This window comes from Pan troglodytes, chromosome 2, assembly GCF_028858775.2.
Source record: "Pan troglodytes isolate AG18354 chromosome 2, NHGRI_mPanTro3-v2.0_pri, whole genome shotgun sequence".
In the NCBI taxonomy this organism is placed as follows: domain Eukaryota; kingdom Metazoa; phylum Chordata; class Mammalia; order Primates; family Hominidae; genus Pan; species Pan troglodytes.
The window spans coordinates 200759982-200775762 of NC_086015.1; the positions used below are offsets into that span (position 1 = coordinate 200759982).

Here is a 15781-nt window from a genome sequence, read left to right on the forward strand (position 1 = left end):
CAATTACATACAGAAAAACTATAAGTCAGGCAAACAGGCCAGGTGCAGTGCACGCCTGTAATCCCCGCACTTTGGGAGGCCGAGGTGGGAGGACTGCTTGAGCCTGGGAGTTTGAGACCAGCCCGGCTAACAGAGAGACCGTGCCTCTACAAAAAAGCAAAATAGCAGGGCGTGGTAGCGCGTGCCTGTAGTTCCAGCTACTCGAGAGGTTGAGGCAGGAGGGTCTCTTGAGTGACAGGAGTGTGTGAAAGATCTTTAATAGATATTTTTGAGAAAAGCTAATTAAGGATCTGATGTATACTACGACCAACTGTATGTATGTACATCTACATATCTATATCTATCTATAGCTGTATATATATATTATATATATATATAAGTTTATGCTTACATTGGCTAAGAAATTTTCTAGAAGGAATTGCAAGAGAGTTACTACCCCTGGTTACTAAGAGAAGGGATAAATGGGGCAGTTTTTACCTCATACTTCTGTCTGTTCAAATTTGTCAGAGTATTTGGTACTTCAAAAGAAAAACAATAACCAAAAAATACACTGAGTAAAATTTCTCAGACACACCTTGTAACAGCCTGTAGCCTCCATCAGCACCAGCAAGTAGAAGCGTCTCACTGTGCAGGCGTTGCGCCAGGCGCTGGGCTACCCAACCACGAGTCAGAGTTGCCTTTCCAGGCCCATGGAATTTTGTCCAGCCAGTGGCTGCCAGTTAGTTCTCCGCCTTTGTTTCCAAGGTAGCAGGAACCCTACAGAAACCAGGAGGAAATATGTCACACCCCTAAATGTGTTTTCTTCACAGATTTCCCTAGAAGGCTGCCAGCCTGGGCAGTGGGTGAGAAGCCGCTCTGCTGGGTTACACATGGCAGGCCCAGCGCCCTGCAGGCTCAGGGAGGAGCTCTGCCCTGACCCGGCCGAATCTCACCCATGCAGGTGGCGGATCAGAGGACTTTCTGTGACTAGGAAAACAACTCAAAGGTCAGCCCTTCCCAGCAGTGAGTAAACACCCACATCCCCAGTTCTGAGAGAGGCCCACAGAGGTGGCCTCTTCCCTAGTGAGAAGTCCTCCATGGCTAGTTATGGATTATTGGTCTGGGGGCTTCTGGACTTCAAAGACCAGCTGGATTAATCTGTGTATCCCAGTGCTTGGCACAGTGCCTGGCACATGGGTGATGTTTGCTGAATTGCCATCAGGGCCTGTCTCTTCTCCTGCCGCTTTCCACACCTCTGCAAAGAGGTAACTGCTCTTGGGCTGATTCCCTGGAGTTTGAACCTCACCTCTCTGAAGCGGGCATCCTTTTGCAGGATCTGCACTGTACATCCAGGAAAACACACCAGATGAGGAGCTCCTGATGACTGGTTCACACTAATTTTGAAAACTTATCTCAGAAAATTTAGAAAATGAAGATGTCTAATAAAATACAATAAAAATTCTATTCCCCCTCCCCTTCCTGCTCTAACAGAACTGTTATGCTCCCCTGCAGCCATCTCAGGTGGGGAAAGTTTTTTGTTTGTTTATTTGTTTGTTTTTGAGACAGAGTCTCACTCTGTAGCCCAGGCTGGAGTGCAATGGCACAATCTCGGCTCACTGCAACCTCCCCCTCCCAGGTTCAAGGGATTCTCCTGCCTCAGCCTCCCGAGTAGCTGGGATTACAGGTGTGAGCCACCACGCCTGGCTAATTTTTGTGTTTTTAGTAGAGATGGAGTTTCACCATATTGGCCGGGCTGGTCTCAAACTCCCAACGTTGTGATCCGCCCGCCTCAGCCTCCCAGAGTGCTGGGATTACAGGCGTGAGCCACCACGCCCGGCCCTGAATGCTTTATCTCCTGGAGTAAATGTCCTCTTTGCTGACGACGGCCTCTTCCAGGCCATTCTGCCACTCGTGTGTCAGACTTTAGGCAGGATTTCACTGATGGACTGACCTCCATAGCCCCTCAGTCTAGCAAGGAGACAACAATGGTGCTTTGGGTCTCCAGGTATCAGTTTCAACTCAGTCACTACATCAAGTAGCCCTCCGGACATCTGGGGATTCCTTTTTCTTCTGTGTACGGTCACCCAAGTACACGGCCACGGGTCCCCCTAGGGAAAGACTGGGGGAATCATTACACTCTTTTCTTGCCGGTGTTGCCGAGTTCATTCTTAGAGACCCAGCCACCTCTTCAGTCCATGGATTCCAGATTGGAAAATTGGCTTAGGTCAAAACAACTGAGTAAGGGACTGTAAGTTTGTATTAGGGCTCTGAGCCTCCTGCGTCTCCACTTGTGCCTCTTGCTGGCTGGAGGCATTAGGCAGCACCTGTGTAGGTTGCCCATTTATTCTGCCCCGGGAGATGCTGTGCTCTGTGGACCACAACTCCCTGTGGGCCGGGCCTGGTTGGCTGCATGACTAACTCTGCAGGTCATTATGACCTCCTGGCATCTGGAAGCCAAAGGCCACCACCTGGCCTCTATGCCTGGGGGTAGAGGGGCTTCATTGCCATGGGTAGCAATGAGCCCAGCTCTGTGACCAGCTCTCCTGTTTAGTGAGGTTGGTGCCTCTCACCTGAGCATTCCTGATGGTCGTGGTGAATCACCTGTTCTCTGGGCCCACCCCTCATACTTACCCCCACCCCCGGTGGCTCTTCTGGTCTCAGATGACATAGCCATCCCAGCGTGCCCACTTTCCTCAGGCTTTTTATGTTTTCACTGCCATCTTCCAGGGCTACTTAGTCATGTCCGTTGCCTCCATTGACACTGGCTGCCACTTTCCCCGGGCTTCTAAGAGTCACCCTTGAGTTTGTCTCATCACCTGGGGTCCTTGCCAGGGTGTTAAATTCGGCATCCTGAGAAAGCACCCCAAGGGAACTCTGCTAGGCCCAGGCTCCTTGATCAAGCCCCCAGGAGTGAGCAACCAGCGGCGTGTGCTGAGGAAGCCACAGCCTGCTTGCTAACCGCCCACCTCGTGCGTGCGCTGCCTCTTCACTTCCTCCGTCCTTTACTCTTACTTTCCTGGAACTCACTTCCTCCGTCCTTTACTCTTACTTTCCTGGAACTCACTTCCTTTCTCCTTTACTCTTACTTTCCTGGAACTCAGCCCCGCTGCCCAGAAGCACACAAGCTTTGCCTCAGGCTCTGTTTTCTAGGGAAATTGGGCCAAGGCAGGGGTCTTCATGATTTCACATGTTGTAAGAAGGGGGGAGGCTCTCATCCTGGCCCTGGAAGTGGGGGGTGCTCATAGTGAGTCCATCTAGCTAGGGATGAAAACGGAAAACTCAACATCTATGGAAAAACACAAGGATTTGGAAGCGTCACATAAAGACTAAATCAATACAAGTTCAAACTATAATCCCTCCCTGAAATGACACAGCATTTTTTCACTGGAAGCAGCTGGGGGCTGGTGCTGGGCTGCCGTATCTCCAGGCACCAGAGGGCAGGGAAGGAGAAGGGCAAGAGCTCGTACCTCGGGTGTCCTGGGCTCACCGCCTGTGCTCCATTTCTGCATCTCTCGTGGTCCGTAATACTCCAGATCCTGCCACGAGTAGGGGTGAGGGGAAGAGGAACTCGGCTCAGAATTGTTAGAAAGACTTGATTTAGGAGAGCTGTGTCTCCGCACAGAGGTGGGATTGCTCATTAGGCAGAAGCTGGTGACCACCACACCAGGTGCCTTAAGATTTCAAAATCACAGGCCAGGCATGGTGGCTCACACCTGTGATCCCAGCACTTTGAGAGGCCAAGGTGGGTGGATGACCTGAGGTCAGGAGTTTGAGACCAGCCTGGCCAACATGGTAAAACCCTGTCTTTACTAAAAATACAAAAATTAGCCGGGAGTGGTGGCAGGCGCCTGTAATCCCAGCTACTTGGGGGAGGCTGAGACAGGAGAATCGCTTGAACCCAGGAGGCAGAGGTTGCAGTGAGCCGAGATGGTGCCACTGCACTCCAGCCTGGGTGGCAGAGCAAGACTCTGTCTCAAACAAAAAAACAAACAAACAAACAAATCACAGGTGTATGGAGGATGCACCTGACAGCAATAACTTCACTTAAGCATACCCTGAGAATGACCCTAGGCCTAAAAAGAATGTGTTTGGAGTTCTGAGCTAAGGAATCGGGAAATAGGGCCAACCTGGAGACTCATTCCTTATCTGCGAGGGGCATCTGAACCCCCCGCCCATCCTGTGGAATGCAGGCCACAGAGGGGATCCAGGCCCTTTGTTTTGGGTTAAAGGAAGGTTGCCAGGTGGAGGTTGCTAGGGGGAGGGTGCTAGGTGAAAATGCTATATAAACTGCATGCTTTTTATAAATGGTTGCCATTCTCTGGTCCAGCCTGCTGCCACTGGACTGCCCTGTATGTAAGTCCCCTCAGGAAGCCCTGTATCTCATTCCCTGGCTCCCAGCCTCTTCTTTGGCGTCTCGAACACAGTGCCAATGCTACTGCAGTCAATAGGGCTCTGGCACAACAGCAGGCTTGCTTTTTTTGTTGTTATTGTTGTTGTTGTTGTTTTTGAGATGGAGTTTTGCTCTTTTCACCCAGGCTGGAGCGCAGTGGCGCAATCTCAGCTCACTGGAACCTCCACCTCCCAGGTTTGAGCGATTCTCCTGCCTCAGCCTTCCAAGTAGCTGGGACTACAGGCACACACCACCATGCCCAACTAATTTTTTTTTTTTTTTTTTTTGTATTTTTAGTAGAGACGGGGTTTCATCATGTTGGCCAGGCTGGTCTTGAACTCCTGACCTCAGGTGATCCACCCACCGGCCTCCCAAAGTGCTGGGATCACAGGCACGAGCTACCGCGCCTGGCCCCAGGCTTGCTTTTACACACAAGTTCAACCCCAGACACCTTCCAAGAATGGCTTCGTAGTCAGCAAGAGAGGAGGCACCCTATAGCACTCAGCTAGAGACAATATCGCACCATATCCAGCAGGAGAGAGAAAGGTCGATCTTATGCCATAGGCTGACAAACTTAAAAACAGCTGTGTAGAAGGGCCCTGGTGACATAGGTTTGAAAGGGGTCACTGCATTTGTCCAGTACAACATTTAAAGTCTGTTCTACTGTTGAGACTGATTTTCTTTCCTTACTGTCTGGAGCATCGTCTTATTCACAGGCCCGTTTATTCATCATGCGGAAACAGATGACCAGGCAATTCAAATCTAAATGATAGGTCTATCTCTGTATCTCAGTATTGAATAATAAAACCAATGATTTCTTCAGGGATTCCAAATCAGTGTTTGATAAAGATACAGGACCCGAGGGGAGAGAAGGGATCCGGAGCAAAAGAAGTTCAGATTAAATTTTCACTTAGCGTAAGATGCCCCTGACTCTATATCACAGTCCTCAAAGGTCAAAAGAGTAAAGAAAACACAAACTAGGACAAACGAGAAGGGGCCTATCCTCTAATGCCCGGTTATCCAGAGAGAGGGCAGGAAAACAACAGCTGCTGGAGAAAGTGAATGATGGTTCTCAGCCCCGGCTGCAAGTTAGAACCGCCAGGGAACTGTCAAAAATGCTAATCCAGACCGGGCGCGGTGGCTCACGCCTGTAATCCCAGCACTTTGGGAGGTCGAGGAGGGCGGATCATGAGGTCAGGAGTTCGAGACCATCCTGGCCAACTCGGTGAAACCCCATCTCTACTAAAAATACAAAAAATTAGCCGGGCGTGGTGGCGGGCGCCTGTAATCCCAGCTACTCGGGAGGTTGAGGCAGGAGAATCGCTTGAACCTGGGAGGTGGAGGTTGCAGTGAGCTGAGATCACACCACTGTACTCCAGCCTGGCAACAGAGCAAGACTCTGTCTCAAAAAAAAAAAAAAAAAAAAGCTAATGCTTGGGTGCCACTCCCAGAGATTCTGATTTAATGGGTCCAGGGTTTGGCCTGGTTGTCAGCAATCTTACACCTCCCCAGGTGATTCTAAAGTGCAGCTCCAGCACTGTTTTGGAGGCAGGCCACTTCTGTTCCTGACGCTCTCTCGTCTCCATCTGTCACTCTCCCTCCTATTCTCCCTCCCTATGGGCCGCAACAGCTTGCTCCAGAGCTCGGATGCACGACTGACCCATTTGGGGAGTGAAGTGAGCTCTTCCCGCTGTGCCCTCCTGTCTACCGGTGCAGAAACTCCTTCCACTTCCTCCCTGTGATGTGAGTAGAATGAATTCCAACTCTCCTGGCAGCAAATTGCATACAAAATAAAGCTTGAGGGAGAGCACTTTGAGTAGTCCTGAAAGTTCCCTTGTGGAAGAAAGCAGAAGAGGGCAGTGCGAGGGGCACACAGCCAGAATTCCATTCATTTCCTTTAGAGTTTATATCTAGCCAAAGAAAAGCCCTCACAGGGGAGAATCAAGGGTTCTTTTCCCTATTGACAACTCTGTGCCCACAACGCTGGTCTGTTGCAATGGTAGGGTGAGCAAGTAAAACTCGTAAAAATTTTTCAAAATTCTTTGAAAAGTGAATCAATATTCTATCGGGCTCAGACAAACTATTTCTGCTGAGACCCATCTGGAAATGTGAAAAGCTCTTTGTAGAAGGAAATTGCAGTTGATCTGAGTATTTTCTATAGAATTCTACATTCTGGACTTCCTAGAGACCTAATTGTCCTCAAAAAAAAAAAAAAGAAATGGGATTTTTTTAGTTTATTCTAATTGGAAATCAGCGACAGACATCAGAGGCAGAAGAGATAGCTGTTTTTTCTTTAAAACAAAACTAAATTGGGCCATCAGATTGCAATGGTAAAGTGCTTTTGAACCTGCCACATATGAAGTGCTTGGTAAAGGCAGTTTTTGTTATCCAGAAGTGGTATTGGCTAGGCAAACCATTAAACAAAAGTCATGCTACTTCACTTTTTAAGGAAGTCCAGGTGCAAATGGCCACAGGTAAAAAAGCAGTGGTAATAGGAGTTTAGAAAGGACAGCCTGGCAGGGGCAGGGGCAGGGGCTGGCGTGAGGGGATGGGCCGCAACAGGGAGAAGTGCCAGGAGTTTGCTTCTCTTCTCTCTGAAGCCAAGCAGGACCCTAAGAACAGCCTGGAACAGGGGTTCTCAAACCTCCGTGTGCAACAAAATCACTCCCAGTTTCTGATTCAGTGGGTCTGCAGTGGGACCTGAGAATTTGCATATTAAAAAGCTTCTGGGTGCTGGTGATGCTGCTGGTCTGGGAACCACACTTTGAGACCCACTGGCCAGGAGAGAAGAAGCAGAAAAGAAGGTCGTGCGATAATGCTGGAAAATCCACTGCTGGAACGAGGCCCACAGGCTGCGTGAAACCAGACTGGGAACAGCCTCTTTTCTTTTCTTTCTTTCCTTTTTTTCTTTGCCTTTTCTTAACTTGCAAATATATATATACCTTATTCTTTTCAACCAAGCAAACACCACAAGATTTTATTTTGCTAAAACATGTTAATAACATTTATTTTATTTATTTATTTATTTTTTGAGAAGGAGTTGCGCTCTTGTTGCCTAGGCTGGAGTGCAGTGGCACGATCTTCGCTCACTGCAACTTCTGCCTCCCGGGTTCAAGCGATTCTCCTGCCTCAGCCTCCCAAGTAGCTGGGATTACAGGCACGCACCACCACACCCAGCTAATTTTTTGTATTTGTAGTAGAGACGGGGTTTCACCATGTTGGCCAGGCTGGTCTCAAACTCCTGACCTCAGGTGATCCGCCTGCCTCGGCCTCCCAAAGTGCTGGGATTACAGGCGTGAGGCACCATGCCTGGCGTTAATAACACTTTTTTAGTGACGATGACTGGAAACAGTTTCTAGCCTCTGCATCTGGGCCACCATGCCCGCTATGGTTCAAAACTCAGGCTTCTGGAATTTTTTTCCGTATCCTCTTCCCACCCCACACTGGTGGCCTGACAGAATTTCGACAGTGTCTTGGTGACAGCGATTTGAAGTTGTGTCATTCATTCGGAATGAAACAGGACTCTTAAGGCCAGTCAGTTTTGCCACCGATTAACCATGTCACTCCTCCCTCTCTGAACCTTGGCTTTCTTATCACTAAAGGAAGAGGTTTGGACAAGATGGTATGCATATGAAAATGATAATGTTTTGATGTTTATCGTTTATTTGGCCTTTGAGTCATAAGGTCTCAGTCAATCCCTGTGAAATCGTTTTTATTCCCTCCTCACTTTTCACAGAGAAAGAGAATTGGAAAAGCACAGTCATTTTTGAGCATCAAGATAAAGAAGATGGCCACATAAAAGCTTCTGCAAAAACCCCACGGAGGACCTAGTCCCTTATGTTACTTACTGTTCCTTATGTAACAGTTTACGTGAAAAAATCCTCCTAAAAGTTAGTGCCTGATAAATACGTCCCTCCAGAAGATGTAATAAGGCATCTTATAAGGCAGAATCAACTTTCTAACACTTCATGTTTTTCTTTTGTTTAACCGCCAGGAAGCTTGGAGCTAATTATGCCAAGATTATAATAACCATTTAAATCTCAAAGTCCTGGCATTATCTCTCATATCTTCCAAATCCTAATGCCTAAGTTTTCTTATGGAGACTATCTGTGAATAGGGGGATTGTGTAATTTATCATTGAAATGGGAGTCTTTTCAGAGGGAGAAAACTATTCATAAATGTGCCAGGTGATAGATATAAGCCAGGACTGTCCCAGGCGAACCGAGATGGGTAGGCACCCTACCTGTAGTTGGAAATAGGTTTGCCAAAAATTATATACAAATAGCGGTCGATTAGACCTGGTTGGTGCAGCAGTTCTGGGTCTCATCAAACTCAGCAGAATAACACAGAGTAGAGATAGATGATAAGCCACAGGAAACAACAACAACAAAGGTTCTGAACGTATTTGTGGGTCTGGGAAGGGAATGGGTGAGCCCTCTCCCATCATGCAGCCCTATCCCACTTTATTTCCCAAAGCCTGTGCCTCCTCAGTACTGTGGACATCGTGTCTTGTGGCCAGTCGCAGCTCAGAGCCTCACTCTCTCTCCCAGGCTGGAGTGCAATAGCACGATCTCGGCTTACTGCAGCCTCCGCCTCCCAGGTTCAAGCGATTCTCGTGCCTCAGCCTCCTGAGCAGCTGGGACTACAGGAGCGAGCTACCACACCCAGCTAATCTTTGTATATTTAGTACAGATGGGATTTCACCATGTTGGCCAGGCTGGTCTTGAACGCCTGACCTCATGATCCACCGCCTTGGCCTCCCAAGGTGCTGGGATTACAGGCCTGAGCCACCGCGCCCGGCCAGCTGTACAATTCTTTATAGGAGGGGCTTAGGTTGGGCAAATCTGTTTAGAAGGGAAGGTCAGGGGGACTTTAATCCGGAATTGTAAGGCACTTTACTGAAGACTGGAACAAATGTGATTGTCCATCTCAAAAAAATGGGGTGGTGCTGATGAAGATGATGAGACCCTGAAAGTCACAGTCACCACGCAGTCGGCTCCCTCACAGAGCATGCCACCCAGCGTTTGCCTGCTCACATCCTGCTAAGCTTTTCCCCATGCAGAGGACAGTACTGACCTCCCCACCTTTCCCCTGGCACAGCCAGTTTAGCTGCGGGACCCTCTCTGCAGACAGGTCCCAGCAGGGCTCAGAGGCAGGAAGCAGCCGCTACGCCGCTTCTATGAACCAACACTAGAGGTCGCCCTTCTCCAGCATCGGACAAGAGTCCACCAGAGAGAGCTCCAGCTTCTGCTTAAAATGCCCTGATCACAGATGACAACTCCGGGGGGACCTCGCCCCACGTGGGAAGGCGCTGCTCTAAGGCAGAGGAGGAGGCTGAGCCCACCCAGCCCCGACGGAGGCCCAGGGTTGCTGAGGGGAAGCAGAGCCGGGCTGGAGGCAGGGACAGGCCCATCTTCAGAGTCCTTTCTCCTGCCCAGCCGTCCCCGTGGAGAGAACGCTGTGCTCCAGGGGAAGCCAAGTGCCTTGGGATCCGAGGAGCTGCCTGGCGCTGGGCTGGGAAAGACCGAATCGTTTCCACGAGCGATGACCATCTGGGAGCGACAGAAGCCTGTGCAGCCTGCAGAGTGACTAATGTGTGTGTAAACTGTGAGGGGCTATGCATGCAGAGGCAAGCACATTCATTCGTAATTGGCCTCTCATTCTCTGCAAATAGAGACCCTGTCTAAAGAAGGCTCAGGTGCCCCGTAAGAGCCATCGTAGCCGGGGCTGCCTGGCTTGTCTGTTGTTCTCACTCCCTTGGGTTCCTGGGCAAGCTTTTCTCACCAAGCCCTGGTTGTCTGTGTAAAAAGGAAGGGAGGGTGCTTCCAAAAGGCAATTCTGCACTTTTTTTTTTTGTTTTTTTTTTTGAGACGGAGTCTCGCTCTGTCGCCCAGGCTGGAGTGCGGTGGTGCGATCTCGGCTCACTGCAAGCTCCACCTCCCGGGTTCACGTCATTCTCCTGCCTCAGCCTCCTGAGTAACTGGGATCACAGGCACCCGCCACCAGGCCCGGCTAATTTTTTGTATTTTTAGTAGAGACGGGGTTTCACCGTGTTAGCTAGGATGGTCTGGATCTTCTGACCTAAGGTGATCCGCCCGCCTCGGCTTCCCAAAGTGCTGGGATTACAGGCGTGAGCCACCGCGCCCGGCCCAATTCAACACTCTTTAGTTTTCTAGTCGTAACCTATTTTCAGCTGGAAACCAGAAAGGCTGGTTCTATGTGCAGATGGCAATGCTGAGGTTTAGAGGTAAAACACCCACCTGAAGTGAATAGAGGCTGGACTGGAACCCAGGATGGCTCACCTGGAGGCGGCGTTCCCACACGGCACCCGGCAGCCTGTTTTCTACAGGAACAATACTTGCCTTCCTCAGCAAAAAACAAACAAACAAACAAAATGCAGGGGTTGAAAACTGCCTGAGCTGAAAAGTTTTGTTGTTGTTCTGAGACAGGGTTTCCCTCTGTCGCCCAGGCTGGAGTACAGTGGTGTGATCTCGGCTTACTGCAGCCTCCGCCTCCCGGGAGTAGCTGGGACCACAGGAGTGTGCCACAGCTAATTTTTGTATTTTTGTAGGATATGGTTTTGCCATGTTGCCCAGGCTGGTCTCGAACTCCTGAGCTCAAGCAATCTGCCAGCCTTGGCCTCCCAAAGTGCTGGGGTTACAGGTGTGAGCCAGCGTGCCCCACCTGAAAAGTTTTAAATGAGGCAAGGGTGTCAAAACAAACAAAAAACAACAACCAGGAGAAGTGAGCATTGCCTCTGAGCCCCATGTGCGACCCCTCAGATGCCGAGGCAGGTTGCACCATCACCCGCCATGAGCCCTCCGACCCTGGCCTGTGGAGTGGAGAAAAGACGCCAACTGCTCCCCTGCAGCACCCTGCGCTTTTCTTCCTCCAGGCCCGATGGTGGGTCTCAGCCAGCTGGTTACACACGAGTGCACGACATGTCCAAGGCGAAGCACAGCCCTTTGTGTCGTCAGCAGGGGAACAGATAGCAGTTGCTCCCACATGAAGCCCAGGGTACCTGGCAGAGTGCAGCCCCTCCTCTTCCCACTGGGAGGAAATAGGGTAACTAACCCATTTCCCAGATGCAAAGTGATCTGGAGGTCCTCCCTCAACAGACCCTCCAAGCCGAGCGTCATCAGGAGCTGAGTCATCCAGACACTATGGTACTAGGTCTGTGCCATCACAGAACTAAAGTCACTCTCTCTTCAGCTAGAGGAGAGCCTCTCACGGACAGGCGCCATGGCTGATTCATCCTAGCGCTGCCCACAAACCTGGACTCACGGGGTACGGTGGGTGCTTAGTAAGTACTCAACCATCAAATTGTCCAAATTAACCTCACTGCTGAATGGAATTAAGCCAAGGCCACCTCTCTTGGGAGAAGCGTGTTTTTCTGGAACACAGGGAGGATCCTTAGCTCTAATAAGTTGACATTTTGAAACATAATAACCCTTTAAAGGCATCTGTTTTTTTTTTTTTTAAATAACTCCAGAAAAAAGGACCTTTCATAGCAGTACTGAGTATCTACCCAAAAGTACGCGTGATCGTATTTCTTCTTTGTTTCTTCTCAGGAAGGAATGGTTTTCCCAAGCGAGTGCCTTCCTGGGTGTTTCACTGCCCTTGAGAAGCTGGATGCTGCCAGAAGGGAGTGAAGCCATGAGAACAGTCTGTTATGCATGTTCAATTCCTCTTGACCTTGAAGATCTTTTTTCACGTGTGAGATAATAATAGAAGATATTCCTGAGAGTTTTGTGTATTTTCCTTGCTTGTGGATGGAAGCGCGATGTCTTCTATTATCAAATGTTCCTAAGCCCCAGCCTGTGGCTCTAAAGAAGGTTACGTCAACATAGAAGTCACATTTTAATTTTCTGTCTCCCTGCACCTGCCTGCTGACTCAGGATCTCAGCCCAGCCACGTGGCGTCTCCCACCACCTCCACTTGTTTCTGGGACTGCCTGGAGCAGCTTGGATGCACTGTGGCTCAGCTCCCTCAGTCTTCAGTCCAGCCGCTGTCAGGCTCCTCGTGGGGAGGCCTCTTGCTGCTGTCCCTTCAGCCGGGGGTCTCCAGGGGCGCTGCTGTGGCTGTCTCCAGAGCTCCCCAAGGGGCAAGTCTGTTGAAGGTGCCAGAGCGTTCTGCATTCCCTGCCGGCCAACACATCATCAGAGGTGGGGCGATGCTCCTCCTCAAGCAGTTCACTCTCTGCCCCGCGCCAGCTGGGCCTGACCACGCTGCCCTTGGCCTTTTCCTGTCTTTCTCTCCACCACACTTGCTGCACCTCAATATGCATCCACCACCCCCCACCCAGAAAAAAAAAAGCTGCTTCTTCAGGACCCTTTCCGGACCACTCAGTCACCAGCGACAAGCAGAATGTGCTCAAAGGGCATCTCCACGCTGCTAAATCCATTCTACACCAAAATGAACACAACAAAAAAGTAACCCCTTTCTCAGGACTGCACCTGGAAAAGGGAGTTTAAACTTTACCTTTGCGACCTGGCTTCTTATGGGCAGCATTGTGCAAGAGCCGGGTCAGCACTCAAGAGTGATGCCACCTGAAAGGTCACACACTCAGTGCCCAGCTTGCCTTCCCCAGCCCTGGCCTGGCATCTCAGAGCCCTTTTCTTGCTGTGTGAAGCTTCCCCTTCTATCATCCTGGGCCCTCATTGCTTTCAAAACCTGCTCCCAGGAAAGGCACTGCGGAAGCCACGTGTACCGTGGCTAAGTACCTGCCTGCCCTCTCTCAGACGGGCAGTGACCGCATCGCCCCGACCACAGAACAGTGAGGTTCGATGTAAAAAATGCCACACCCACTGGCTGGTGGACTTTGGGAAAGTGAAAGTCTGAGGCTTTGCTTTCTCATCAGCTAAATGAGAGTTGTGAAAATGACGTTTTTCACAAGGTGATTGTGACAATGAGATGAGATATGTTGCTGGAAAGCACTCAATAAAAAATGATTTCTTATTTAAGATGTAGGTAGGTGGGAGATATTTTCAGGGAAAGTGGTGGGAGTGAGGATGGACATGACAGACACAAAACGTTTTTGAAAGAAATTGCTGTATGTACTTTGTTTTTTGAGTTTTTTTGTTTGTTTTTGAGATAGAGTCTCCCTCTGTCACCCTGGCTGGAGCGCAGTGGCGCAATCTTAGCTCACTGCAACCTCTGCCTCCCAGGTTCAAGCGATTCTCCTGCCTCAGTCTCCCAAGTAGCTGGGACTACAGGCGTGTGCCACCACACCTGGCTAATTTTTGTATTTTTAGTAGAGACGGGGTTTCACCTTGCTGACCAGGCTGGTCTGGAATTCCTGACCTCAGGTGATGCCTACCCCTGAGGAGGTAGGAATCCTCCTACCTGAGGGCCTACTGAGGAGGCCCACCTCGGCCTCCCAAAGTGCTGGGATTACAGACATGAGCCACCATGCCTGGCCTATATTGCTAAATTTTAAAATTCTTCAATATCATGGCTCTCAATAGAGAATGTTAAATCATTTTTAGGTAAGCAAAAGTAGAATATAATAATATAGCTATATGCTATAAGCTTAATTGGGTAAAATGATATATGGGGAACCCAGAAAATGAGTTGAATTTGGGGGACACAGAATCTAGGGTGACTTTTTTTTCTTTCTTTCCTTCTGCTATTAAAGTTGACTGAATTTTTTATTTTCTTCCAAGATCTATTAGGAGGATTATTTGATGGTGATTAATTCAAATACATGATCACATACATGAGGTCAGCATGGTAACCTGACATTGTTCCCAGAACTTATTTCCTTGGAACATTCTTCTCTTGAGAACGGGTCCTTGTTCCAGGCCACTTTCAGTATGCTTGAATCACACAACCTTCTGGTGCTACTTTTCAAAACTCTCATTCTGGTCACATTATTATTATTATTGAGACAGAGTCTCGCTCTGTCACCCAGGCTGCAGTGCAGTGGCGTGATATTGGCTCACTGCAAACTTCACCTCCCGGGTTCAAGTGATTCTCCTGCCTCAGCCTCCCAAGTAGTTAGGATTACAAGCACCTGCCACCATGACCAGCTAATTTTTGTATTTTTAGTAGAGACAGGGTTTTGCCATATTGGCCAGGCTAGTCTCGAACTCTTGGCCTGGTGATCTGCTACCTTGGCCTCCCAAAGTGCTGGGATTACCAGCGTGAGCCACCGCACCTGGCCACTTTATTTATTTATTTATTTTTGAGACAAAGTCTCGCTCTATCATCCAGGCTGGAGTGCAGTGGTGTGATCTCAGCTCACTGCAACCTCTGCCTCCTGGGTTCAAGTGATTCTCCTGACTCAGCCTCCCAAGTAGCTGGTACTACAGGCATGCATCACCATGCCCAGCTAATTTTTGGTATTTTTAGTAAACGTGGGGTTTTACCATGTTGGCCAGGCTGGTCTCAAACTCCTGACCTCAGGTGATCCACTCGCCTTGGCCTCCAAAAGTGCTGGGATTACAGGCGTGAGCCACTGCGCCCGGCCTAGAGTTCACTCTTTATGTTGTACAGTTCTTTGGATACTCACAAGTGCATAATGCCATGTATCCACCATACAGTGTCATACCAAATATTTTCATTGCCCTAAAAATCCCGTGTACTCCAATACACATTCCTTTCCTCAGCACATGAGTCATTCTGAAGGATAGACCATATGTTAAGTCACAAAATAAGTCTTAAAACTAGAAATCAATAATGAGGAATTTTGCAAAAAATAAAAACACATGGAAATTAAACAACATGCTTCTGTATGATTGAATGATCAGTGGGTCAGTGGTTTTACTGTCATAAACTTTTGTTGATAATATGTCTTTCAGCCTGATATAAGGGCAAGCAGAGAGCCCCCATGGGGTTTTCCAGCTATGGGGAGTCAGTGGTATAGTGGGAAGGCATTGATTTTGAGTCGCAAGACCTGAGTTCTAATAACACCCTGTCCAAATGCTGTCAGTAATAAACCAATTAAAAATGATATAAACTTTCTCTAATTCCTTCAACATTTCTATCAAATACTTTAGGTGTCATACTTCAATGTCCATGCTTACACCACTACAGGCCACCTGCACAAGTTAAGTGATCACTATGTACACCCTCTAGGGGTGAATTCTTCGGAGGCCATATGTATGGCTAGATATCCCTTGAAGAATTCCTAGTGTTCTTGTCACACAAAGTTCTAGAAACTGCTTTGCAAGTGTGCGTTTTCATCCTGAATGTTTGCTGAGTTCCAGCTAGATTTTCACAGCAGTATTGTCTCCTTTCCTTCTGATCTAGTTTGATCTTTGCACAGGTGTCCAGGTTTTGCTACAAAATGAACTACGTTTGGTAACTCACAGGGCACCTCCTGCTGTCCCTTCTTCTGGAGAGACCCATCTCCAGGTCAGGACACAGAGCTTGCATTTCAGGCCCATTCGCTGGCTCTGCAGGGCCTTT

General features: G+C 49.0%; 1 protein-coding gene across 1 annotated transcript in view; it reads right to left on the minus strand.

Annotated features, from left to right (window-relative positions):
• Positions 1–3287: 3287 nt before the first annotated feature.
• Positions 3288–15781, minus strand: part of LOC107970891 (succinate dehydrogenase [ubiquinone] flavoprotein subunit, mitochondrial) — a 34089-nt gene continuing 21595 nt past the window's right edge. The window contains 1 exon segment of the mRNA XM_063806397.1: positions 3288–3515. Within this exon segment, the coding sequence (XP_063662467.1) occupies positions 3311–3515 (205 nt within the window). The 3' untranslated portion in view covers positions 3288–3310.